Source organism: Nomascus leucogenys, chromosome 18 (assembly GCF_006542625.1).
Source record: "Nomascus leucogenys isolate Asia chromosome 18, Asia_NLE_v1, whole genome shotgun sequence".
Lineage (NCBI taxonomy): Eukaryota > Metazoa > Chordata > Mammalia > Primates > Hylobatidae > Nomascus > Nomascus leucogenys.
In genome coordinates this window covers 88,947,080-88,975,049 of record NC_044398.1, presented here as the reverse complement: position 1 = coordinate 88,975,049, position 27,970 = coordinate 88,947,080, and the positions used below count along the sequence as shown (strand labels likewise).

At 40.3% G+C, this 27,970-nt stretch overlaps 1 protein-coding gene across 4 annotated transcripts in view; it reads left to right on the top strand.

Annotated features, from left to right (window-relative positions):
* Positions 1-20,427, top strand: part of MRTFB (myocardin related transcription factor B) — a 190,359-nt gene extending 169,932 nt beyond the window's left edge. For all 4 annotated transcript variants that reach the window (XM_003269301.2, XM_030799134.1, XM_030799135.1 and 1 more), the window contains 6 exons: positions 160-1,194; positions 2,607-2,762; positions 5,529-5,690; positions 6,032-6,169; positions 11,775-11,835; positions 14,566-20,427. In XM_003269301.2, coding sequence (XP_003269349.1) covers positions 160-1,194; positions 2,607-2,762; positions 5,529-5,690; positions 6,032-6,169; positions 11,775-11,835; positions 14,566-15,101 — 2,088 coding nt within the window. In that variant the 3' untranslated portion in view covers positions 15,102-20,427. The remainder of the gene's footprint in view (positions 1-159; positions 1,195-2,606; positions 2,763-5,528; positions 5,691-6,031; positions 6,170-11,774; positions 11,836-14,565) is intronic.
* Positions 20,428-27,970: the final 7,543 nt, after the last annotated feature.

The following is a 27,970-nucleotide window of genomic DNA, read 5'->3' as shown; positions in this document are numbered from 1 at the left end:
TATCTGTTTCTGTGTGCTTAAATACAAAACCAGTTCTACTTTCAGGTGTGCCATAACAGAGTTGTCTGACAGACATAGGCACCTTTCCCATCACAAAAGCATACTGTAGATTTGCCAGAAAGCTCTAATACTAAGAGATCTGCTTTGTTTGTACTCCAGGTATCAGAACTGAAGACAGAACTGAAGTTAAGGGGTCTGCCAGTGTCAGGCACCAAACCGGACCTCATTGAGCGCCTGAAACCCTACCAGGAAGTGAACAGCAGCGGCCTTGCTGCTGGGGGCGTCGTGGCAGTGTCATCATCAGCCATTGTCACCAGTAACCCAGAAGTCACTGTGGCCTTGCCGGTTACAACACTACACAACACTGTGACTAGCTCAGTCTCTACTCTCAAGGCAGAATTGCCACCTACAGGAACCAGCAACGCAACCCGTGTGGAAAATGTTCATTCCCCTCTGCCCATTTCACCATCGCCCTCCGAACAGTCCAGTCTCAGTACTGATGACACAAACATGGCAGACACTTTCACCGAGATTATGACCATGATGTCTCCTTCACAGTTCTTGAGTTCATCTCCTTTGAGAATGACAAATAATGAGGACAGTCTGAGTCCTACCAGCAGCACTCTGTCAAACCTGGAACTGGATGCAGCCGAGAAGGATCGCAAGCTTCAGGAGAAAGAGAAGCAAATCGAAGAGCTGAAGAGGAAACTGGAACAAGAGCAGAAGCTCGTGGAAGTGCTGAAAATGCAACTTGAGGTTGAAAAACGAGGGCAGCAGCAGCGGCCCCTGGAAGCCCAGCCCAGTGCCCCAGGTCATTCTGTCAAGTCAGATCAGAAGCACGGCAGCCTTGGCTCCTCCATCAAAGATGAGGCCTCACTCCCGGACTGCTCCAGCTCCAGGCAGCCCATCCCAGTAGCCAGCCACGCTGTAGGCCAGCCCGTCTCTACAGGTGGCCAGACCCTTGTTGCCAAAAAGGCTGTAGTTATCAAGCAAGAGGTCCCTGTGGCCCAGGCAGAGCAGCAGAGTGTCGTCTCGCAGTTTTATGTGAGTTCCCAGGGACAGCCACCGCCTGCTGTTGTTGCTCAGCCCCAGGCTTTACTGACCACACAGACTGCTCAGCTGCTGCTCCCAGTGTCCATCCAGGGCTCGAGTGTCACCTCAGTGCAACTCCCTGTAGGCAGCCTCAAACTCCAGGTGTGAAGTGTGTCTTCTAACTACTTTGCCTTACAGCATGCATGGAATGCAAACCCTGCTAAGGAAGGCACCATACCTGAGCTCTTTCATAAATGCATCCAGAGCAGACCTCACAGAGAAAACGTATGCATGTGTGAGAGGGTTATTCAGAAATCTGAATATCTAGTACTGTTTTTATATAATGAAAATAAACACAGGATGCTTTTCTAGTCCTGTTACCTTTTCCCTTGAATGAACACAGTATCATCCATGCAGACATTTTTTTACACACCAGTGACATGATTATTGTGATCATAGTCTCTGCCACTGAGCACTTTTTCTGGCAAGGCACAGCATCTAGTACTTTAAATGGCTGGCTTCACTTAATCCTCCCTTCTAGAAGATCTAAGTGATACCACCCATCTTTGGATAAGGACACTGAGGCCTAGGAGTACTCAGTGAGTTCCCCAAGGATGGAGCTGGCATTTAAACCCAGGTGTTCTGCCCGCAGAGCCTTTATTCTTATGCCCATTCTTACATTCTGCCTCCCACATTTAGTTCTCGAAAGTCACTGCTTATATGAAGATGTCTAAACTAAGGAAAACGTGACCACAAATTTAGGAGTGAGGATGTAATTGAAAGAGATGAGAAAAGACTGATGAGCATGAAATTCCCTTTCTTGCGTACATAACCTATGTATTTACCGTGTCATGCAGTTTTGGTAAGTTTTCACCAAACATGGAGCACGAGTGAACAAGAAACCATTTGAAGCAGTGCTCCTCAGCCTCGACACCCAAATACCTGAAACAGGCAAGAGGAATCATCTCATACCCCTGTGGTTAGGAGGCAGGGCCCGCAGACCCTTTGACATATGCAAAAATTCTAATTCCTCTGTTTTATCTTTAGGGTATCTGTGAAACTGAAAGTCTATTCCATAATCCTTAAATTTTTTGGTCCAAATCTTCCATTGCTGTAGTAGAAACGAGAACCGTGTTTTTATCCTTGGGTCTGAGGGCGCTTTGGCCCATTGCTGGCTCTCCCTAGGAAATGCACACACCGATTACAAGCAGCAATTGGGACAGTTAGGTCTCACGAATTTCCGTGTTATTCAGGTATTACAGTACCTGAGCTATTATGTGTAGCACTGCCTTAGGTTCTTATTATTTCCATTTCCATTTTCTCAAAATTTTCAAATGAAAAATCTTAGCTACTTAGGAATAATAAGAGCATGCAGTGACTGGTCTGATGTTTCCCTCTCTGGTTTAGAATCATTAAAGTTCAGATTTCTGTGCAGATGAAGTGTGTATCTGTAATCTTGGTCTTATTTCATTTAAATACAATCCCCAAGTGACCATTGATTCTACATCTAAGTTCTGATTTCTAACTTTGATTCTGACAATTAAATTGATGTTTTTTTTCAATTCACCTCCTAGACTTCACCACAGGCAGGAATGCAGACTCAGCCTCAGATAGCAACTGCTGCACAAATACCAACTGCTGCCTTGGCCTCAGGCTTGGCCCCAACTGTACCTCAGACACAAGACACGTTCCCACAGCATGTGCTCAGTCAGCCTCAACAAGTCAGAAAGGTTTGTAAATGCCAAGGAGCAATAAAATGTCGGTGATTTTTACCATCCTGTGATCATGCATTCAACAAGCATCTTTGTAAATGCCTTGGGAAGCTCCTGTTCGTTCTGTTGTGATCCATCTCCCATAGAATGAACCTTAGGTCAGATGCCATTTGGCTGCAGATTTCCCAGTTATTTGGAATGGAGAAAGAGCTTTTCATTACCGAAAGATAGCTCACTTTCACAGTTAACCCCTTTTCCAAGGGAAAGTTTCAAAAGTATTTGTTTTCAATCCTCATATATTAAATTTACTGAATTTTAAAATAAATTTTTTCAAATTAAACATACTGTGGGAAACAAGATATGTTGTTCCCTTGGAAAAGTTATTTGAAGATGAAAAAGATATTCCCAAAATGTTTATGCTGAGTAAGATCTTGAAATACATTTGTAAGACTTTGCCATCTCAGATTAAGAGCCCAGAAGGTCTTATAAATTCCACTTCACCATTGCCTAGGTGTTTGGCCTCATGCAAAATTCACTTACCTTCTCTGAGGGTCAATTACCTCATCTTTAAAATGAAGTTAGTGGTCTAGGATTCAGTGTCCCCTACACAAATAACCACCAAAAAAATTCTCCAGCATTCCCTGGTAGCCAGTAGGTGGAGCTATGTGCACATCTCCTTGCCAGAAAAATCTTAGGCCTCAAAAATAGGTCTTACTCTTTTAAACCTTGAAAATTATTAATCCCAGAGTTTTACTCTTCAACATGAAAGAACCCAGGTAATGAGTTGTGCCTGTGATCTGCCTCAGGATAGTGTGAACTGTCTGGGTGAAACCAGCTTTGGGGACAGCTGCAGCCACATGTAACACGTGCTGCTTCAGAATCTCGTCTGTGAGAGGAATCATGGTTGTGTGTTACTGAGTTTGGGGAAAGCTCAAAATACCATTTTAGTGTAATTAAAAGCTTAGTAAATGTTCCAGTGTTAAGACAATTTGTTTTAGGGAGGAAAGGAAAAAATAATACGTAGATAGGATAAATAAGGGCTTTTTCACTAAGTCTAAATACTAGAATTAGGAATCATTACTTCTAGTTTAAAGGAAGTAATTTTTTACCAAATTTAAGGAAATTTAATTTTTTCAAATAGGAGTGTATTTACAGAACTCATGGAGGTTGTACTGTTTGAGGTATATACACATAGACTTTCCTGCTTATGAAATACAGAGGTTTTTTAGAATATTAGTAGTATAGAACGTGTTAAGTATTTTTGAGCAAACCAAGTTCTATGAAATACAGTTACAATATCAGCAGTATGGACACATATTTGTAAAAGACCCTAAAACTTGTGGCTCTTGATGGAAGTGCTAAACAAAACATTTTGGAGTTCCACAGCAAGAAGTTCTCACCTTTGCCTGTTGAAACAGAAAACAGCCTCTCCAAAGGGGGCCAGTTTTAAATGGGGCCTTGCTTGTATTTGAAGAAATTTTCAAGAAATTGGAAAATTGAGTGTGACCACAGCAGGTTGAGGTTTTAGGTAGGATGGAAAGGGGGCCAGGTAGTAAGAAGCTTACATGCCAGCCAAAGATTAGGGTTTTACCCACAGCAGGAGAGCCAATGAGTGTGGTAGGGGCCATGCCTTGAGAACACATTGTGGCAGGGGGTCTATGCCACAAGGCTGCTGCAGAATCCCTGGATAGATAGTGAGGGCCAGGCACAGGACAGCAGAGAGCAGAGGCAGATTCAAGAGGTGTCGCTGAGATGTGTGAACACTGAGGGAGAAAGCAGAGTTGACTGATAGTCCTATTTACCTAAGTTTTAAAAAAAGGAGAACCAAGAATTATGTTCCCTCAGAAGCTGAGAGGCAGGGGTTAATGGGAAAAAGGAGAAAATTCGTTTGGAATATTTTAAATTTGAGATACCTAAGAAGATGATGTAAGTGGCTTTGACGCCTGGGAGCAAGGTTGGAAGCAGAGCAGTGGCTTGGGATTATTAGCTTAGTCATGGCCATTGAAGACTTGAGAGTAGGCCAGGCGCGGTGGCTCACGCCTGTAATCCCAGAACTTTGGGAGGCCGAGGCGGGTGGATCACGAGGTCAGGAGATCGAGACCATCCTGGCTAACACAGTGAAACCCCGTCTCTACTAAAAATACAAAAAATTAGCCAGGTGTGGTGGCGGGCACCTGTAGTCCCAGCTACTCGGGAGGCTGAGGCAAGAGAATGGCGTGAGCCTGGGAGGCGGAGCTTGCAGTGAGCTGAGATTGCACCACTGCACTCCAGCCTGGGCAACAGAGCAAGACTCCATCTCAAAAAAAAAAAAAAAAAAAAAAAGACTTGCGAGTAGATGAGCTCACCTCAGAGAGGAATAGAAGAAACTCAGCTATCATTTAAGAGGAGAATTATAAAGAGCAAGCACTGTTTTTCCACAAAGCTCTGTCTGCACCACCATCAAAGGCAAGTTACTGCGTAAAGGGACCACATATGCTCGACAATAGGGGTAAGCAAACCCTGGCCTGTGGGCCAAATCTAACCCACCACCTGTTTGTATGGATAAAGTTTTATTGGCACACAGCCACACCCATCTATCCATGTACTGTCTGTGGCTGCTTTCAGGCTGCAATGGCAGAGCCAAGTGGTAACAACAGAGGCCAGGTGACCCACAAATTGTAAGCTATATACTCTGTGGCCCTTTACAGAAAAAGTTCACTGACCCCTGCCCTAAAACATGGTTTTCTTTACTTCATTAGGAAAAGCCAAAGAACAAATTAATGGAGAAATATTTATTCATTACAGGTTTTCACAAACTCAACATCATCAAATACAGTTCTTCCGTATCAGAGACATCCTGCCCCAGCTGTCCAGCAGCCCTTTATCAATAAGGCCTCCAACAGTGTTCTTCAATCCAGAAATGCCCCGCTTCCATCCCTGCAAAATGGACCTAACACACCCAACAAGGTAACCCCGTGAGGCTTTTGTGTCAGTGACAGTGCCGCAGGGGCATCAAATCATTCCAAAGCCTAGTGCTTTGGGCTTGGAGTAACTAATGTTAATGGGATAAAATTGTTGAAAATACAGTGATAACTTGTGAAGGAGGAGCTCAGCTATAATCACAGTGAAGATGATCCTTCCCACATGAGGTGGCCACCAGTGCTGTCAGCCTCACAGGTGCTTAAAAGAACCTGCTCATGAATTCCCTGATTTGACCACTACATAGAGAACAGCAGAGCCGAGTCTAGCCAGGAAAAGAGAGGTTTATTGTCAAGAGGTAATGTGCACTCCTCCTTTATTTGACACAGCCTAGTTCACCCCCGCCACCCCAGCAATTTGTCGTCCAGCACTCTCTATTTGGGAGCCCAGTCGCCAAGACAAAAGATCCCCCCCGCTATGAGGAGGCCATCAAGCAGACACGCAGCACACAGGCCCCCCTGCCAGAGGTAAGTGAGGGCAGGGTCACAGTGCATAAGGCTATAGTGGATATGCCCACCTTCAGTCTGGAGCAGACCTATACAGAATCCCTTGTCTGAAACTGACTTGCCTCAATAGAAATACAAAAATAACCTTTCATTTTACATGGTTATTTAAAATCAAAATGTCATTTATCATGAAGACCTTAAACAGCTTTCAGCAGCAGTATAACTGCATTTACTGTTTATTCAGAAATTCAGGGTTCATCTCTTAACTTTTCTTTTGGGGTAGGGGCATCAGGCATGTTAGAGATAGATGTGATTATGACCAGGACACATATTTTATACAGGTCCCTTCTTTTCTAAAGCCACCATGTGTCAGGCCAGCATCAGAGTGACACATGGTATCACTGTTACACCCGGCTGACATTCAAGGCCACCAGCACCTAAATTGACTTGGTCCTGCTTCATCTCTCTCTGCTCTCCAGCAACCTCTGCCCCCAGCAGGCCAGCCCATCCAAATGACTTTGCTCATACACTGAGCAAATGCACTTGGAGGTAACAGTTCTGAGGTTCTCCTGGTTTCACCACACATGGTGACCATGTGGCCTCTGAGCCTTCCTTCTTTGACTGATAAAACAGAAGTAGCCCCAACTATACCAAGCAATGGAAGAAGTTAGGGTTCCTATTTGTAAAAGCATATGGCCTGTGGTGGGTGCCCAGTCATGAGAGTACTTGTCATACCTTACCCTAAACATTCCTCCAATCTTTCTATCTCTCTAAAGCTTTCTGTGAAAGCTTAAAACTAACCTTTGAGGGAAGAACCCCAGCCTCATAGAGGGTTCAAGGAGTGGCCCTGACACCACTCCATGGGTGCTAAAGGTGGAAACCAAGAGACAGTATCCAAGCGGGACTGTTTATTATCCACAGCAAACAGCAGGAGCATCAGCGCAGTTGTGCCAGTTCCCCCACTCCCGTGTTCCATGGGGTAACTTGTTGGGGCCACATGGTGGCTGTGTATGCAGTGGGTCAAGCTGCACCTAAGGAACGTGGGGCCAAGGGCTCTGTGCTTTTTCTAGCAAGCAGCAGACAAGCCAGTCCCTCACCCAGGGAGTACGCAATCATGCCTACGCTTCCTTGACCCACTTGGTTGCCTCAGTGAGCACCTACAGAAGCTGCTCAGTCCAGGTGACCTTGTCAGTTTGGCACCCTCACCAAGGACATCCAGGGATGCTCAGGGCCCATGGGGGGCTGCCTGTTGGAGGAAGTGGAACCTACCACATGCTTCTTTGTATTCCCTGAGTACTGAGGGAACATAACTTTGAGTTGTTAAGATGTCCCTTAGTTACAGACTCAGCAAAGGCCCTTGTCTGTGAGGGAGAAGTCAGATTTCAAAGACAGCTTCAAACATTTGCAGTAAGAAGTCAAACAGGTGGTGCTGGACTACACTCCTCCCTCATGGTCCATTCGGAGTGATATCTATTCTCCTCACAGGGGAGCAGAGAGGAAGTGAATTGTCAAGAGCTTAACTGCAGTTTTTAAGAAAACAAAAAGATAGCACCCATCCTTCCTAAGTCCTGCTTACTTGATGAATCTTCCACTGTAACCTAAGACAGCCAATTGGAATCTCTGGTATTTACATGTCTCTAGGTTCCTGTTTATAGACTGAGGTTCTGCATTGGTTTTTGGTTATTCAAATGAGTAGCCACCTGTAGGACCTGCTTATATGCCATTGAGCACCAAACTTCGTTTAAATACATTTACTCAGACTTGCAATTCCACAAGTGGCTAAGTAAGGCCCTACCAGTTCAATCTTCCCACAGATAATAGCTATTAATCTGGATCATAACAAAAAGCAACTACCTGAACACATTGAAGAGTAAACAGAAGCAGTCATTCTCTGGTGGGGAATCCACACTCAAAGGAAGGGAGTGATGTGGCATGATTTCCCTCTCTGTGCTGCTTTTACTCTGGGGCCCAGCTAAGTGGCAGGGTTACTGGTGGAAAAGCCATAGTCTTTATGGCCTGGAAATCCAGAGAACTGAATTGAGAGCAACCAGAGGGAAAAAGCCATAGAGGAGATCCCCAAATTCTGTGTGCCCACATCTCTGGCTGACCCCTAAGCCATACAGGCGTGGAATAGACACTTAGCAGCTCAGCTGAAGACAAAAGATCTAAAGTGAGATTGGAACATCTACCCAAGAAACATTTTGAAGTTTAAGTCTAACCAAGTTAATAGCTTGCTAAAACAATAGAAACCATTCATCTGAGAATAATAGCAGAATTCACAGTCGCCACAATTTAACATCCATAACATTTATCCATAACTTGCATCATACAAAGAATCGGGAAAATGTAACCTATCTATCTCAAAAGAAAAAGGCTGAGACCAGTCCTGAGCTCATCTTGATGTTAGAATTTGCGGGCAAGGTTTTCAAAGCAACTGCTATTACAGCTGTCCTCAGTGATGAAAAGGGAAATATGCTTGTAATAAATTAAAAGGGATCCATATGGATACAGAAATTATTTTTAACAACTAAGTGGAAATTCGAGAACTAAAAAGGTACAGTATCTGAAATGAAAAAAAATATAGATGAACTTACCAGAATGGAGATGGCAGGGGAAAAAATGTCATGAACCTGAAGATAGATCATAACTTATCCAATCTGAAGAACAGAGATTGGGAAGTGAACAAAGCCTCACAACCCTGTTACATAATTCAAACAAACAGTCTAGCATAGGTAGAAGAGAAGTCCCAGAAGAAGAGAGAAAGAACTGAAGAGGCAAATATTTGAAGAAACAATGGCTGACATGTTCACAAATAGCATGAAAGACAAATTTATAGCTTTGAGATGCTCGATAAACAAGCTGGATAAATCACATCACAGTCAAATTGTCGACAAAACAGAGAAAATCTTAAATGCATCGAGAAAAAAACACATTTCACACAGGGCAAACAACTAATTGATTAATGTCAACCTTCCATCAAAAACTATGAAAACTGGAAGAGTGCAACAAACAGCACGTTTAAAAATTTTTAGGGAGGAAGAAGTGGAAGGGATTGTCAACCCAGAATTCTATTATCAAGTTAAAATATCCCTTAAGAATGAAAGTGAAGTAAAGATATTTTCAGATAAAGAAAAATTAGTTCATCACCAAAGATAACACTGTCTTGAGGAGTATATAGCATGTGTAGACAATACTTAAAATAATTAATAAAGGATGGGGGAGGAAATGAGTGGATCTGTGTGGTTGTAGGATCTCTATGTTTTATTCAGTGTACAACATTAAGTAGCCTGTGAGAAGTTAAGGATATATATTGCATATCTGTAGTAACAATTTGAAAGATTCAAGATAGCTTAAAAAAAAAAAAAAAATCAATAGAAAGGCCTGGCATGGCATCTCACGCCTGTAATCTCAACACCTTGGGAGGCAAAGTGGGAGGATTGCTTGAACCTAGGAATTTAAGACCAGCCTGGGCAACATGATAAAACCCCATCACTACAAAAAAGACAAAAATTAGCCAGGTGTGGTAGTGCACACCTGTAGTCCCAGCTACTTGGGAAGCTAAGGCAGGAGTATCACTTGATCCCAGGAGGTTGAGGCTGCAGTGATCCGAGGTTGTGCCACTGCACTCCATCCTGGGTGACAAAGCGAGACCATCTCAAAAAAAAAAAAAAAAAAAAAAAGAAGAAGAAAAAGAAAAATTAGAATACAAAAATGTCAAATTTTTTTTTAAGGACAGGAAAGAAAAACAGGATAACAACAACAACAACAAAAACCCAGATGGGATGAATAGAAGACAAATATAAAATAGTAAACCCAAACTTAACCATGTCAGTAATTATAACACATATGACTAAATTCAATTAAAATGCAAAAAATGGTCAGAATGGATATATAAAAGCCAGACTCAACTGTATGCAGTTTTAAAATATGTCTGCAAATTCTTTGACATTCCTCTCTGGGTTGGATTTAGTGACTCCCTTCTAACAAACAGAGTTGGCAGAGGTGATGGTGTGTGACTCCAGAGACTAAGTCATAAAGGCATGCCCCTTCTTCCTTGCTCTCCCATGGAAAAGCCAGCTGTCATGCCATGTGGACATGCCAGCAGCCATCTGGAGAGGCTCACATGGAGGGGCACTGAGGCCTCCCATCAACGGCCAGCACTAACTTGCCCAGTCAAGGGCATTCCCCAGCCATACCTAGAGTTGACGGTAACCTGACCAACATCTTGGCTGCAACCTCATGAAAGACCCGAAGCCAGAATCACCCATCAAAACCATTCCTGACCCACAAAACGGTGACGTAATAATTTTAAGCCATTATGTTTTGGAATAATTTATAATATATCAATAGATAACTAATGCATGTATCTACAAGAGGCATACTTTAAATACAAAGACACATTGAAAGTAAATGGTTGGAAAAAGACCATGCAAACAGCTAGCAGAAGAAATCTGCAGTCGCCAGAAGATTTGAACAGATATTTTCCCAAAGAAGATAAATGGATGGCAGATAAGCACTTGAAAAGATGCTCAACATCATTAGTCATTAGGGAAATGCAAATTAAAACCCCAGTGCAATACCGCTACACACCTAATGGAATATCTAAAATTGAAAAGACTGACCCTACAAAGTATTGGTGAGAATGGAGAACAACTAGAAATCTTATACTATATACTGAGGGTGAGAGTGTAAAATGGAACAGTCACTTTGGAAAACAGTTCGACCATTTCTTCAAAAGTTAAACCTACACCTATCCTGTGATCCGGTCATTCCACTCCTAATTACCCAAGAGAAAACAAAACACATGTCTATACAAGGACCTGTACACAAATGTTCACAACTTTTTTGTAATAGCCAAAAATTGGAAACCCAAATGTCCATCCACAAGTCAATGAATAAACAAACTGTTGTGTTTCCATACAATACTACTCAGCAATAAAAAAAATTAACTGTTCCTGAGGTACACACTATAAGACAGATAAATCTCAGAATAATTATGCTGGGTGAAAGAAGCTAGTCCTTCCCCTACCACCAAGAAAGTACACACAGTATGAATCCATTCATATAAAACTAATCCATAGTGAAAGCAATCAGATCCAGGGGTTGCCTAGGGATGAGGGGATGAGGAAGCTTTAGGGGCGATGGATATGTTCATTATCTTGATTTTGTTGATGGTTTCATCGGTATATTTATATGTCAAAACATATCAAATTGTATACTTTACATAAGTGCACCTTATTATATGTCAGGTAAATCTCAATAAGAAATGAACAAGTATGTATAGTGTGATCACCTTTATACAAATTTTTACCTAAATACAAATGAATAAAGACACTTTTAAAATAGGGTATTAGAGGCCTCTCAAAATGCAATTCAGTAATAGAAAAAAAGAGAAGCGTAGAAGTCGGTGGAGCTGGGTACTAACTAGCCTTGTTCTTGCTGTGTCAACTAACCAGCTGTACAGCTTGGGTAAATGGCTTAACTCCTCAGGTGACCTCAGTGTTTTCAAAATTATCACATGATAGATTAGAACTAAATCGTCTAGAAAGTCCCTTAGGACTGCTAATTGTATAATGCTTCCAGGTTTGTATGAAAGAAACCTAATTTGTACTCTCCTTCATTGTAGATTTCCAACGCACACAGTCAGCAGATGGATGACCTCTTTGATATCCTCATTAAGAGTGGAGGTAAGTCAAAAGTCACATCAGATCCTCACAGGAAGTCATCTCTTAACCCAAGTACATGAAAGTTTTTCTTAAGCACTCATAGCTTATCTTTAGATGCTGAGAAACATGTTCTTCTCACTGAATTTACTGTTTTAAAATCTGTTAAATTTAGGCCATTAAAAGAACTTATGGCCAGGCGCGGTGGCTCACGTCTGTAATCCCAGCACTTTGGGATTCTGAGCCCAGGAGTTCGAGACCAGCCTGGGAAACATAATGAGACCTCGTCTCTACAAAACACTTTAAAAATTAACAGGGTGTGGTGGCACACCCCTGGGGTCCCAGCTACCAGGAAGTTGAGGTAGGAAGATTGCTTGAGCCCAGGAGGTCAAGGCTGCAGTGAACTGTGATAGCTTAAAACAGTAATACAATGTGAGATTTATCCACAGATAGATGCCTGCTAAAAAACAAAGACCAGATAGCAAAGTAGAACCAGATTTAAATTCCATGTTGAAAAGCTTCAGAACTTGTTCCATGCATATGTCATTGTAATGGGATGAAAACATTCCAATACTACCTTAATTATGTGACATCAAGCTACCTAGCATGGGCTCCAGTATCTTTATTAAAATTCAAAGTCAATGCTAAAGCATTTTCTACAATATAATATGAAATCTTAGATTTATATCATCTTTATTAAAAAGAGACATTAGCCACAAAAAGAATCAAGGATATTGTTGCCTCAGCTTACATATCTTTGAAGTATAAAAATCAGTATTTAAAAAAAATTCCTGGATAGTATTTGCATATTTAGAGTAGTCTTAAAATTACCCTGATGAAAGGAGTTTTATTTGAATTTTCAAATAGTGATCAGAAGTTCTCCATTTATAGCAGGTATTATTTGACACTGAAGTTGACGTTGACATAGAGAATTGATATTTGACTACAGATCTACATACGCAAATAGTATTTTTTGCTAAGAATTATATTGGCCTTACAAAAATAATTTCAGCTGGCCAACCCCAGTGGCTTACGCCTATAATCCCAGCACTTTGGGAGCCCGAGGCAGGTGGATCACTTGAGGTCAGGAGTTCAAGACCAGCCTGGCCAACATGGTGAAACTCCCGTCTCTACTAAAAATACAAAAATTAGCAAAAATTAGCCCGGCATGGTGGCAGGTTCCTTAAACTTGGAAATTAAAATGTGACACAAACAATCAAGCTATTTTCTAAAATGGGATTTTTTTTTATGACAAAGTATCCAGTAAATACATTATTTCATCTTATTGTCTACTAATATCAGTAATAATGAGAACCAAGTTTTATATAGTTATAAGACTAGTTACTTGTGACACCGTGCCTCGCCCTGCCTGTAATCCCAGCACTTTGTAAGGCCACGGCAAGCGGACCACCTGAGGTCAGGAGTTCAAGACCAGCCTGGCCAACATGGTGAAACTAAAAATGCAACAATTAGCTGGGCATGGTGGAGGGCACCTGTAATCCAGCTACTCAGGAGGCTGAGAGGCAGGAGAATCACCTGAACCCAGGAAGCAGAGGCTGCAGTGAGCTGAGATCGTGCCACCACACTCCAGCCAGCCTCAGCAACAGTGCAAGACTCCGTCTCAAAAAAATAAAATAAAAATAAAAAATACTGGTTACTTAGATTACACTTAAAGCTTTCAAAACAGTTTTAGAGATGACTACTGATAATTAAAAGTAACAAACTATTCAAAAATAAATGCAGTACACACAGTTGACAATTCATTTATAGGAATCAAATTGTAAGTTCCTTCTCTCAGCCATTTGCACATAGCAATCATTGAGCTTTAAGAGGTATTGTTAATTAAATTTATTTTTCCTAGTGTATCTGCATATAAATGAAACCAATCATAGCCTCATAAAACTTAAGATACTTTATTCATATATGTAGTTTAGTGAACGCTAGTATTTATAGAAGATGGTCTGTTAATTTGCTGCTTGATCTGGCAGGGAATAACACATAATGAAGACATTTACCAAATCATCAAAATTTTATATAAGCTCGGAAAACAAGACTGAAAAGTGAAATAAGTAACCAAGTGATCCACCTCACCTTAAAAGAAAAGGATCAAAGGAACCATGTGTTAGCTTTAATTCAGAAATGAAATCAAATGTCATTGTATATTTTCAGAACTTTACAGAGAAGGCACATGGCTAAATTGGGTACCCAGTCCAACTGTAATGATAAAAAGGAAAAAAGAATGTAATTACCTCTTTCATAACATTGAGGATGTACTTCATGTCTCAGCACAAACTCAGGATGTACATTTCAACATTTGTATTAGGAGTATCATGCTGCTATAGATAGATTCATAGGATGATATGAGCCCTATCTTAAAACTTTAATGACAAAATAAGGACTCAAAGATAAAATAATCTAAAACCGTCGATACCTATCTAGTGAGCTATAACTGCTTTTAATGCTTAGTCTTAGAAGAATTTAAAGCCTATCAGAATGTAATAAACTGGCCTTGGACAGTCTGCTGACTAAATTTACAACAAAAAAGAATGTAATAAACTTTTATCTATTTGACTAAAATGATCCATCATCCTAAAGGTTGTCAAGGATTGTACCTGACCAATAGCATTCTCTTCCTACTTCTAAGATGGACGTGCGTAGAAGGAATCACATAATAGTAACTGTCCTAGTAATAAAAATGTTTAAGTAGTAGTAAATCTTCAGTTACTAATTAATTACTTCATTTATTTTACACAGAGATCTCCCTCCCCATAAAAGAAGAACCTTCTCCTATTTCCAAAATGAGACCAGTGACAGCCAGCATCACCACAATGCCAGTGAATACAGTGGTGTCCCGGCCACCACCCCAAGTCCAAATGGCACCACCTGTATCTTTAGAACCTATGGGCAGTTTATCTGCCAGCTTAGAGAACCAACTAGAAGCTTTCTTGGATGGGACTTTACCCTCAGCCAATGAAATTGCTCCACTACAAAGCAGCAGTGAAGACAGAGAGCCCTTCTCTCTGATCGAGGACCTCCAGAATGATCTGCTGAGTCACTCAGGTATGCTGGACCATTCGCACTCACCCATGGAGACTTCCGAGACCCAGTTTGCTGCAGGTACTCCCTGTCTGTCTCTCGACCTGTCAGACTCAAACTTGGACAACATGGAGTGGTTGGACATTACCATGCCCAACTCCTCTTCAGGACTCACTCCTCTCAGCACCACCGCGCCGAGCATGTTCTCCGCTGACTTTCTAGACCCACAGGACCTACCGCTACCATGGGACTAACGACACAGATTTCTTTTCTGAGAGTTGATGAGGTTTAAGAACATGAAGATTCTAAAAGGTCAGTTTTTAGAGATAGATCTATAGTTGCATTGTTGCAATCAAAATATGTTGTCACAGAAAGAATAGGTGGAAGGTCATAGCCTGGAACCCAAGTTTGAAAACATTTCATTGTGTTCAGTAGTGAATTTCTACAGTTTAACATAGCACAGGGCCTTCTGAAAATCACACTTGTCAAAGACGACTCATCTATTTCTCCAGACTTCAGTAAAGAATGAAAAGTACCTTTAGATAAAAACAAAGAAGAGTAATATATGCAGCACAGTGATGTTAGGATTCTGGTAATTAACTACATTTAAATCTCTCTGGTCACTTTAAGACCCTAAATAAAAGGCAGACAGCTCCACTCAAAAACTAAGGCTGATGCGAGGGAGGTGAGAGGTCACTGCACTTGGTACTTCCTAGAAATGGCCGGAGCCAGGCCCGAGACACAGCAGAGGTCAAAGGCAGTGGAGAGCCTTGGCCAGTTCAGTGACAGCTTCCAGCTGAAGATTTTTGGTTCTGTTCAGAAACCTGTTTTTTTTTTTTGGTGGTGTAGTTTATTTTGTGATTTTTGGAATCGTACTTTATATTTCCAAATTTAAATTTAAATGCAAGATCTTTCAACATAAACAGAAGATACCTACAAAATACTGTCAGAAGTCCAGGTATACTGATAACACTGAAAATTCTATTAGCAACCTTCTGGGTTGGTTAGATTGATTTTAATGTATATATTAGACATTTGTATGTATGCTCTGACATTGTGATTTGTACAGCCTACGTTAGGGTAAGGAAATGGGTATCCAAGGTCCTACTTTTTTAATAGCTCGAATATTTCTGGAGTACTTGAGCCACATGTATTTCTGTATTTAAAGAATTGCTGACTAATTTTCAGGTAACCAGACCCATCTCAAAGAACTAAGAAAAAGCTTTAGCATGAAATATCTTTCTGAGCTGGTGAGTTAGAAGAATGGAAGGTAAGGGGAAGGTCTGTCATCTACCCAGGACATTCCCATGAGTATAGGTCAGACTGTGCCACGAGGTGGGCCTCCACGTCCCCGCCCTGGCCCTGTTTCTTCTGTCACTAACGCTGGTTATCATTTTACAGGCTTGTAACTGGATATTCTACCAGAGCTCTCACTATATTGTCAAGCCTAAGATTGAAAAACTGGAGGCTTTATTAGTGTTTTTATATAGAAAACAGTTATTACATATTTGTTAAGTCATTTCTTAAGAATTTTCTAAAATGCCAACTATCACAGGATTATTTCAAGCTAGTCATTGAGGTATATGACAAAATGTAAATAACAAAAAACTGAAATCTACCAAAAGAGCATGGAGGTTTTTCTTAAATAATAATATTGTGCTCTCCACCTCACCCTTGTGTAAACCCTCAGGTCAGGCTGGTTCCCCCTGGGTCACAAAATGGTAAATGTTCCATACTGACATGCCAGAGGCAGCCTGACCTGTTATTTGGAAAGAATTTGTGAATTATTTCTAGGTTTATGTTTTGCCTAAGAGCTGATCTTATTTCTGATTTGTGTGTGTGTGGTTTATAAATTTTACTTCGTGTAACAAAAGTCTGCTTTTCCAGCATGAGCACACTGGAGCCCTCTGCTCACTGGCACTTCCTGACTCAAAGGCACTAACAGTGCTCATGTGCCTTCTAGACGGTTCAAGGCAGAGGCCACTGTGCTCAGTGTAGTCTGTGATGAATAGTTTAAGTGTTCAGAAATTGGTAAACCAACGCATGGGATACAGTAACTCTCTGTTAACCAGAACACTGTCATTTGACCAAGCCCTACAAGAGTTTACCACACTAGATGTTCTGTGAATCCTCGAGTCAGTTCCATTGAGAGGGGCCTGTCTCCAGGGCCAGGCTATTTACTTGGGAAAGTATTTTTCTTACAGTTCTTGGCCACAGTTTTTTTGCTGAGGGTTTCTGTCTGGGCCTATCAGGTCCATACTTAGACCCTGAGCATCTTCTTCATTCAGATTTGAATGGCTTATTAAATTGGCACCAAATATCAGTGGGACTGTAGGAGGTAACCGAACACTAGTACCATTGACTCTCGTTGAATAACTGTATATTTCCATAATCCTGAATTGTGTAGATAGTTTTCTAGCTCTCTGGTCCCTTTATTGCTTTTTAAAATAGGGTTTGAAACATACCACAGGAAGGTTGCTCTCCAAAAATACACAGTGCAGTGCAAAAAAATGCTATCTCATTAGCCTACTCTCCTATGAACTGCTAAAGTGCTCACTTCACATATGTGTTTAAACCTTTATAAACCAATATTTCATTTTTAAAAAGACAAGGCATGTCTAGCCCATTAACTCTGCAAGCCACTTCACTTGCACCATTCCGCTTGACCCTCCTCTCTCCTGGCTTGGGTCACCAGCCAGGCACCTGTGACACGAGTGCTGCTCTCCAGGATCTCCACTACATGTTCCAGGTTAGAGTGAGGACATGCTATGTGCTCACACTCATGTGACATGACCAAAGATGATACTCTGTAAACAAGGCCCCTCTGACCTGACTCAGTGCATGTGATGGTGAGTACAATGAGGAAGGGTGGATGTTACTAAAGACTGGTTGTTGTGGTTTAGGTTAGTGTCACAGCCATTACAGCAGAAGTCAAAGTCGCCAGTTGAATTTTCATTATGCACTTGTGTGGTTTAAGCAGTGGTACTGTTGTATATCATACTGCAAAGTATCATACTGCCAAGAAAATAACTCCTAGAACGGCATTATCTCACATCCCCATCTTACTTTCCTACATGTTCTCAAAACACAGTAGTATCAGCCTTACCTTTCTGCTGTATATAGATAATCAGATCATCCTAGTGGGGGTGGGATGAATTTAAAAAGTTATACCAAAATTTCTGTAAAGTCTTTGAAAGTCTAGGGGTATGTGGTCATCTTGTACATTTCAGCAAAGCATCCACTAAACCTCATAGGACAGTGTTAGTGGTTCACATTCTAGTGTTTTTCCTGAAATGTGCAATCTACTGTATAGTATTGCCACATAATTGTACATAGATGTATTCTGAATTTGTGGAATTTCTTGCTTAGATACTATTGTGTTTGTTTCATATGAATATTTTTGTAATTCTAAAAGAGATCTTATTTAAATTTCCTTTTTAAAAGCCGCATGGTTCTGTGATCCATGTAACTGACACTTTTTGGCTTTCAGTGCTGTTTAGAAACAGTGGCAAAGGCAGGGTGGTGTTGCCTGCAAGCTGCTGCCTATGGAAGGCAAAGTCATAGTAATGAGATAGCACCTCTGAACTGTGCAGTCAGCATACCCTGAGTGATGGCTCAGGGGCGCACTACCTATTTTGTCACCAGAGCTGACTCAGACTTCCTGGACCCTCAGCCCCGGATCATTCCAGGCAGCATAGCTTTCTTCAGAGTCCTTTCAGAATTCCCAGGCTGAAATCAGCCATAGCAGTTGACAAAACAGCTCTCCACACAAGTGATGGGATAGTCCCTTTACTGTCCTCAAATGGACTTGGCCTTAGAGACGTGGGAAAGCACTTTGGCAGGGTTTAAAATATTTGTGAGAAGCCCACATTTCAGTATACATCCTCACCGGCTTCTATGCACCCACCTGCCGCTAGCCTCACAGAAGTCCTGGCTGTCACTCAGGTGGGGAGCTCTTGGTGCCACTGGGGACTTTTTAGAGAAATGTAAAGAGAATAGCTATTCAGTGTCTCCAGCAGAGCAACACGTGTCAATTTAACCAAATTCACAAATAAGTCTCCATTTTTCAATATCTGCTACTGTAAACATGAATATTGAATACTGACAAGAGAATACCCATACAAATCGTCCCACTGCCCTAGAGGCCACAAAATTAGCCCAAAATTATCAAAGAACGTTAACTGGAAGGTCAGGTTTTTCAAGGAACATAGCTTACAAGTGCATCAGTGTGTATCTGGAGAGCATCCTAACTGCATTTCAACTCGTCTTTTAAGTGATTTCAGTCAAAACTGGAAAACAACTAAGATGTAGTAATTTTTTTTTCCCGGTTCAAACCTTCAATAACTTGCTCATTCAGCAGTCTCTCTGAGCTACATTTTTATTTGTAAAGTGACTCTGTCTGCATGGCAATAAGCAGGTGCGTGTTTTTTCCGCATTCGCCCTTTCTTGCAGTATCCAAGGAAACACATCATTACAAAGGGTTTCTACCTGAAATCTTTCATGGAAGGCCTACAATTCGAAAAGCTGCACATGTTTACAGAAGAGCTCTAACCCTCCACGCAAACACTTTGCTCTGTGATGTCACAGCTTTGTGACAATAAGATGGCAATCTCGGATCTACAAGGTGCTGTCGGGAATCAAAATATGTTATCAGAGATATCACATCTATAGTGTTTAACAGAGCTTTATGCCAACTACTAAGACAAAGCTTTAACAAAGTTTATAGAATACTGAAACTCATAACAATTACCTCTCTACGTACGTGATGCTGTAAGGAATCTTGCTAATTTGGTAGGAAGAGGAAGCATTTAGGAAAGGGTTTAGTATCTACCAAAAGTACTTGACCTCAAGTAACCAATAGTAATGCAAACTTGCTTTAAAGGAACCAAAGGCGTTGCCAAGTATTTGCCAAAAGGAGGCACTTTTTATTTAAAATTTGAGACTAACGAGATCTCAAAAATCAGTCCCAAAAAGGTATTATCCATCTAAGGTTATAATTTTCACAAAGATGTAGATATTTCTCTTATTGTTTTCATGTAAAATAGTATAGAGTTGTTTTGTTGGTTTAAGAATAACATTCAGTAGTAATACAAAGTTTTTTTCTATGTAGAAATTAGTTTTCTTCTTTTCTTGCTTGCAATAGAAATGCAATGTGATAGGTGTTTCTCTTCTTATTTTCATTGTCACATTATGTCTTAGCATCTCACTTTATGAAAAAAAGGAGAAAGATACCAATCTACAGAGCCCTGCTTGTTGAAGCACTAGTTTAATAAACAAAAAATTATGGCAATCGGGGGTCCATTCATGTATTGCCTTTATGTTGTTTTTTTAAAAAAAACCATGATGCCTTTGTATTTGCTGTTTGCACCCCTGAAATCAATTCCATATCATGTTTGAATGCCATACATTTTGCACATGTACTGTACATAGGTAATGCATACTGTATTTTTATATGTGTGCACATTTATCATCAGATCTTTTGTACATAGTGGCAGTATTGTAGCTGATCAGGAAATGTTTGATATCTCAGCAATTTTGCATTTTTGTGTCTCAAATAAAAGACATTTTGATGTACTATGATTCTTGCTGTGCAGAGCAAAGACCACTCCCTATGGGTTGGTGGAGCCTTTGTAGACTGTGGAACGGGAGTGGATTTATTAGGAGGAGACACTATACCTTTAGCATACAACTCACAACAGAAAGCCACCAGGCAAAGCCTGTCAACTTGTCACCCTCCCCTGGATCCAAGACCATGAGATACAAAATAGAAACTCACAGGTACGAGCTGAACTTGAACATGTCAGGATTTACACCAAAGTCAGTTTCTTTCTTCCACAATGGAAGTTAGAAATATGTAGTTCTCCCTAGGGGGTTGATTTTCACACTTGCGCACACACACGCACAATGAAGACTGACTCAATAGTATCAATGCACCACCACCACAATTCCTGAAAGACCCACATAATCCTTCAATCTAGCCAAGTTTCAAAAGCAACTATTTATATGAGGTATTTTTATAGACCATACAAAATGGTCTTTAGAATTCAGTACTCTTTCAGTAAGATGGGATTTAATTTCAACTCAGAAGCCAACATTTAAAACAGAGTTTGGTTAAAATATTTCTTTCTCTTTGCTTTGAAGAAACAAAATAGTAATGAGTAAACTCTAATAACTATAACTCAGATATCAATATTTGATTAAGAAAAAAGGACCGAGTATCAACCACAGAAAGGGGGAAAAGAAAGATATTGATTACCAACACACAGCAAAATGTTCATTACGCTTAGGGAACGAGAGTGCAGCCTCAACAAACCAGTGAGATGATACACAAAGGGTTAAACCATTTGTAAAGTATCATATGTTAGGCAGAGATCCTGCCCTTAGGGAGAAAATAGACCTTCCTGCTGGTCTGAGAGAAAACTGCCAAAGAAAGCATAGCACGTGCCCCCGGGAGCCCAAGAGGAGGGAGCGAGGGATGTCACAGGAAACTCTGGGGAAGCTGTCATGGTGGACAGCCCCTTGGGCAAGGTCAGAATTAATTGGAGAAATTGTTTTTTCCTGCAACAGATTTTTTTTTATTTATTAGTTTTGTTGTTGTTGTTGTTGTTGTTGTTTGAGACAGAGTCTCAGTCACCGAGGCTGGAGTGCAGTGGCACAATCTTGGCTCACTGCAACCCTCTGCCGCCTGGGTTCAAGTGATTCTCCTGCCTTAGCCTCAGCCTCCCGAGTAGCTGGGACTACAGGCACGTGCCACCACGCCTGGCCAATTTTTGTATTTTTTAGTAGCTATAGGGTTTCACCACATTGGCCAGGCTGGTCTCGAACTCCTGACGTCAGGTGATCCACCCGCCTCAGCCTCTTAAAGTGCAGGGATCACAAGTGTGAGCCAGTGCACCTGGCCAGGTGTTACTTCTAATTTAACTTTCAGAAAGAAATCTCATCTTGATGTCCTATCTTTTCTGTTAATATGCATGACAGGCTAATTAAATTAAACCTATGTTGTGTGATGAGATGAGAAACAAGGATGCTCATCAACATTTTCTGTGCCCTTTTGTTGGATGCAATTGCATCACAGATCATTCCACGGGGAAATCCGTGAATGATGACCCTGTGGGTGCTCACTCTGCAGCGTCCTTCTGCTTGCCACTGGACTTACAGAAGACTTGTCAGAAGCATCCAAACCCCAAATTATTTCAATGCTAGTACAGTCCAGGCCAAAGCTGAAGTTTGATTAATGGTGAAAAAGGGCTTTTAGTCAGGTTAATTGTTCATAATTAAAGTGTTTCCCATCCAGGATTCAAATAAAGACCTTTGAGGCCGGGCACAGTGGCTCACACCTGTAATCCCAGCACTTTGGGAGGCCAAGGCGGGTGGGTTACCTGAGGTCAGTAGTTCAAGACTAGACTGACCAACATGGTGAAACTCCATCTCTACTAAACACACACACAGATACACACACAAAAACTAGCCGGGCGTGGTGGTGCATGTCTGTAGTCCCAGCTACTTGGGAGGCTGAGGCAGAAAAATCCCTTGAACCTGGGAGGTGGAGGTTGCAGTGAGCCAAGATCACGCCATTGCAATCCAGCCTGGGCAACAAGAGTGAAACTCCCATCTCAAAAAAAAAAAGAAAAAAAAAGGCAAATGACTTGCCTGAAATCACAAAGGAAACAGCACAGATTTGAGACCAAGCTTCTGAAACCCCAGAACCCAAACCATTTGTCTTAGTCTGTTCAGGGAGCTATAACAAAATACCTCAGACTGGACAATTTACAAAGAGCCAAAACATAGTGCTCACAGTTCTAGAGACTGGAAGGTCCAACATCAAGTTTCCAGCAGATTGTGTCTGGTGAGGTCCAGATCTCTGCTTGGAAGATAGTGCCTTTTTGCTGCATCCTCACAAAGAGGAAGGGACAGAAAGGCCAAAACACACACACAACACACACACACACATTCACACACAGTCTGCCTTTTATAAGGGCACTAAATCCCATTCATGAGAGCAGAGCCCTCATCACTTAATCACTTCCTAAAGGTCCAAACTTCTAATACATTGCATGGGAATTAAGTATCAACATGAATTTTAGAGACACAAACATTCAAACCATAGCACCATTCCTGTAGACTCTATATACAACTCTCTGCCTTTGTCCAGAGACTTTGTGAATACAATTGAGTACAGCTTAATTCATGTCTATCACGAGGTTCCACTAACTGTCTTGATTAGACCTCAATCTCTCAACATTTACTAAAGTACCTACTCACAAATGTTTAATGGCATCCAATGTATGGCTTTTTACTAGATTAAATCCAGCCAGAACATGGATTCCAAGACTGGAGCGTTTTAAGTGAACTCTACTGACTGGGCCATGCAAAATGACTCGTTATTAAACATTATCTTGCTGGGACTTCTGTATCCATTTGAGCACATACCAAAGCTCAAGAGGGATAAGATTTTTAAATACCTAGCAAGGTTGAAGACACACAAACTCTGTGATCCAGCAAACCAATTTTTTGGTACACATCCTTGAGAAACACAGACGTACACAGGAAATCATGTATAAGAATGAACACTAAAGCATTTACAAAGCAAAAATTGCAAGCAACTCCTATGCCTTTCAATTAGAGAACCATGAAACGCAGCAATTTACAGGAATGAACTAAATCTAATCTGCCAGTGTAAAAGAATCTTGAAACAAAATGCTGAGGGGGAAAAAAGTACAGAATAAAGCCTGCATAATTCAAGTAACATTTTAAAACAAGGCTGTATGTTTTATAAAGTATAAAAACATGGGTGGTAAGGACTCAGGTCAGTTTCAAGATTCAGAATATTTCTGGAAAGAAAAAACTAGATTGGGGAACATCTGAAAGGAGGCTTTAATTTTCTAATATTTAATAATTCTATAGCCAATATAGCAAAATACTAATATGTTAACTAGCTGATTTTAATTATCCCTATTTTTTGTGAGTTGGAAATATTTTATGGTAAAAAAGATTAGTAAGAACAATATTTCTGATGTATATAGAAACTAAAGTCCTAAATAAAATACTAGAAAATCAAATCCAGTAATATGTGAAAACTATTATATAACATGACCAAGTGGGGTTTATTCCTGGAATGCAAAGTTGGTTTAACCTCTGAAAATCCATTAATGCAAAACACTATATCCATAGAATAAAGTACAAAAACTACGTGATCATCCCAATACACACAGAAAAAGCACTTGACAAAATTCAACACCCCTTCACAATAAAAATGCAATGAACTAGAAATAGAAAGGAACTTTCTCATGTCATAAAGGTCATTTACACAAAACCCACAGCTATCATTATACTTAGTGGTGAAAGACTGAATGCTTATCTCCAGTGCTCAGGAGAAAACGGATGTCCATTCTTAGGACTTCTGTTCAACTTTGTACTAGAGTTTCTACAATCATACAAGAAAAAGAAATAAAAGGCATCCAGATTGGAAAGGAAGAAATAAAACAATCCCTATTTGTAGATGGCATGATCTTGCATATAGAGAATCCTAAAGAATTTCCTAAAAATCAATTAGAACTAATAAAATGAATTCATCAAGGTCACAGGATACAAAACTCAATTGCATTTCTGTACAGTAGCAATGAATAAACCACCGATGAAATTAAGAAAACAATGCCATTTATAACAGCATCACAAGCAATACTTAAGAATAAATTTAACAAAAGAATTATAAGACATACTCTGGGCCAGGCACGGTGGCTCACACCTGTAATCGGAGCACTTTGGGAGGCCGAGGCGGGTGGATCGCAAGGTCAGAAGATCAAGACCATCCTGGCTAACATGGTAAAACCGCGTGTCTATTAAAAATACAAAAAATTAGCTGGGCATGGTGGCAGGTGCCTGTAGTCCCAGCTACTTGGGAGGCTGCGGTAGGAGAATGGCGTGAACCTGGGAGGCAGAGCTTGCAGTGAGCCGAGATTGTGCCACTGCACTCCAGCCTGGGCAACAGAACAAGACTCCATCTCAAAAAAAAAAAAAAAAAAAAAAAAAAAAAAAAAAGACATACTCTGAAAACTTCTTATACTCTGAAAATATTTCTCAAAGACAAATAAATGGAAAGACATCCATGTTCATGGATCTGAAGACTTAATATTGTTAACATATTAATATTCCCCAAAACTGATCTACAGATTGGACACACTCCCTATCAGAATCTTAGCTGGCTTTTTGCTAGAATGGACAAGCTAATCCTAAAATTCATATGAAATTCAAGGGACCTGGAATATCCAAAATCTTGAAAAAGGAACAAAGTTGAAGGACCCACACATCTCAATTTAAAAACTTACAGCAAAGCTACAATATTCAAAGTGTAGTACTGGCATAAGAATAGACATAAAGATCAATAGGATAGCACTAAGAGTACAGAAATAAATTCTCATATTATGGTCAATTTATTTTTCACACACACAAAAAAAGCCAAAATAATTCAGTGGGGGAAGGAACTGTCTTTTCAACAAACAGTGCTGAGACAACTGGGTATCCACATGCAAAAGAATGAATTTGGACTCCCTACCTCATACCATATAAAAATTTAAAATAGATCAAACTAAAAGAAGTAAAACAATAAAACTTGTAGAAGACAACAAAATCTGTGTTACCTTGGGTTAGGTAAAACCTTCTTAAATATGACAACAAAGGCATAAGCAATAAAAGAAAAAATAGACTAGTTAGATATCACCAAGGCTAAAAACTTCTGTGCTCCAAATAACACTGCCCAGAAAATTCAATACAACCCACAAAATAGGAGAAAAATGGTACAAATCATGTATCTGATAAAAGACTTGTATTTGAAATATATATAAAAGACTATTACAACTCAATAATAAAAAGATAAACAATTTTTAAATGGGTAAAGAATCTGAAGTCACTTCTCCAAAGAAGAGATACAAATGGCCAATATGTGCATGAAAAGATGCTTGACCTCAGACAAATACAGATCAAAACCACATGAGATACCACTTGACAGATGCTAGGATGGCTATAATCTAAAAAGGTAGATAATAACAAGCATCAACAAGGATGTGGAGAAACAAACCCATATACACCGCTGGTGGTAGTGTGAAATAGTGTGACTGTTTTGGAAAACAATTTAGCAGTTCTTCAAAAAAAGTTTAAAAATAGAGTTGCCATATAACCCAGCAATTCCACTCCCAAGCATACACCCAAGAGAATGAAAAACGTATGTCCACACAAAAACTTGTACCTGAATTGTTTACCACACCATTATTCATAATAGCCAAAAAGTAGAAACAACCCAGATGTCCATCAACTCATGAATGGATAAAATGTGGTATGTTCATACAATGGATTATTTGGCCAAAAAAAAAAAAAAAAAGAAAAGAAATGAACTGACTCATGCTACAAAAAAAAAAAAAAGAAATGAACTGACTCATGCTACAAGGATGAACCTTTAAAACATTATGCTAAGCAGGCTGGGCACAGTGACTCTCACACCTGTAATCCCAGCCCTTTGGGAAGCCAAGGCAGGTGGATCACTTGAGATCAAGAGTTCGAGACCAGCCTGGCCAACATGGTGAAATCTCGTCTCTACTAAAAATGCAAAAATTAGCCGGGCGTGGTGATGCCCACCTATAATCCCAACTACTCGGGAGGCTGAGGCAGGAGAATCACTTGAACCAGGGAGGTGGAGGCTGCAGTGAGCCAAAATTACACCACTGCACTCCAGCCTGGGTGACAAAGTGAGACTTCATCTCAAAAGAAATCCAGTTTTCTTAGTAAACATCCATTTATTTTAAGCACATTTATTGTGAGAGTGATTTTTTGTGCCCTCAAATCTAGTCTTCTGGTTATTTACTGATGCATAATAAAGCACTCTAAAACTTAGTACCTCCAAACAATGACACAGAAGACTTCTGCTTTCAAGCAAAATGGAGTAACAGGGGCCAGACTTGACTTCCTACCTGAAACCACCAAGATGGACAAAATATATGAAACCCTTTGGAAAATGCTAGATACCAAATAACAAAAGAGTTATCTCCGGGGGACAGGAAACAAGGTGAGCTCTACTGTTGCCCAGGGAAGTCAGGTAGAGCCAGTGGACTCCTAAGCTGGTAGCCAGGGCAATGAATCCAGGAGGCCAAGACAGCTTGAGTTTCTAGCACATAATACTAGAGAAGAGAGCTACATTGAGAAAACTCTGGAAATAAAAGAGGGTCTCTTTTAGTATTCAGCAGAGCACTAACAGGTATATGGGTATAAACACACTACACATGGCCTGCGAAAGAACAACCCCCCAAAATTACAGGTAACAGCTCCCAGTACTCATACCGTGCTGAGAATAGTGCCTGTTGCCACCAGCCAAGCTGAAAAACTCATAATGCAAGGGACATTAGAAGTATTCAAGAAAATCCTTCCCCGGCATTGAGGATTATAGACTAATCCCTGCTCCAGATCCATCAAACACAAGCAAAAAATATGACATATTTAATAAGACTAATTAATTATAACCAACCAGGAAATTGTTTTAAAAAAGAATTATTAAAGGCAGAAGTTGTTTAGAAAAAAAAAAAAGAACTGACAGAAACGTCAGTTTGCAGACAAGGACATTAAAACCATTATAACTGAATTCCGTATGATCAAAAAGTAGAAACAAAAACATAGGAGTTTTTTAATACATTGAACTGTCAGATGAAAACTACAATGTCTGGAGATGAAAAATGCACTGACTGAGAATAATGAAAAATGATACATTACAGAAAAAATATGTCTCTGGTGAGAGACATATGGTGACAGAGTAGGCTGTAGCCTACTCTATCAGTAATTTGAGTCCCTGAAGGAGTGGAAAGACAGACATTTGCAGAATATTAGATCAATATACAAAAGTCAATTGTATTTTTATCTACTAGCAATTAATCAGGAATTGAGATTTTTTAAATAGTGCCATTTATAATAGCATCAAAAATATGAAATATATGCGATCGATCTGACAAAAGATATGAAAGGTCTGTATAGTAAAAACTATAAAACACTTTATAGAGAAATTGAAAACCTAAGTAAATCAAGAGATATATAATGTCCGGGCATTGGAAAACTCAATATTGCCAATATGTCAGTTCTCCCCAAA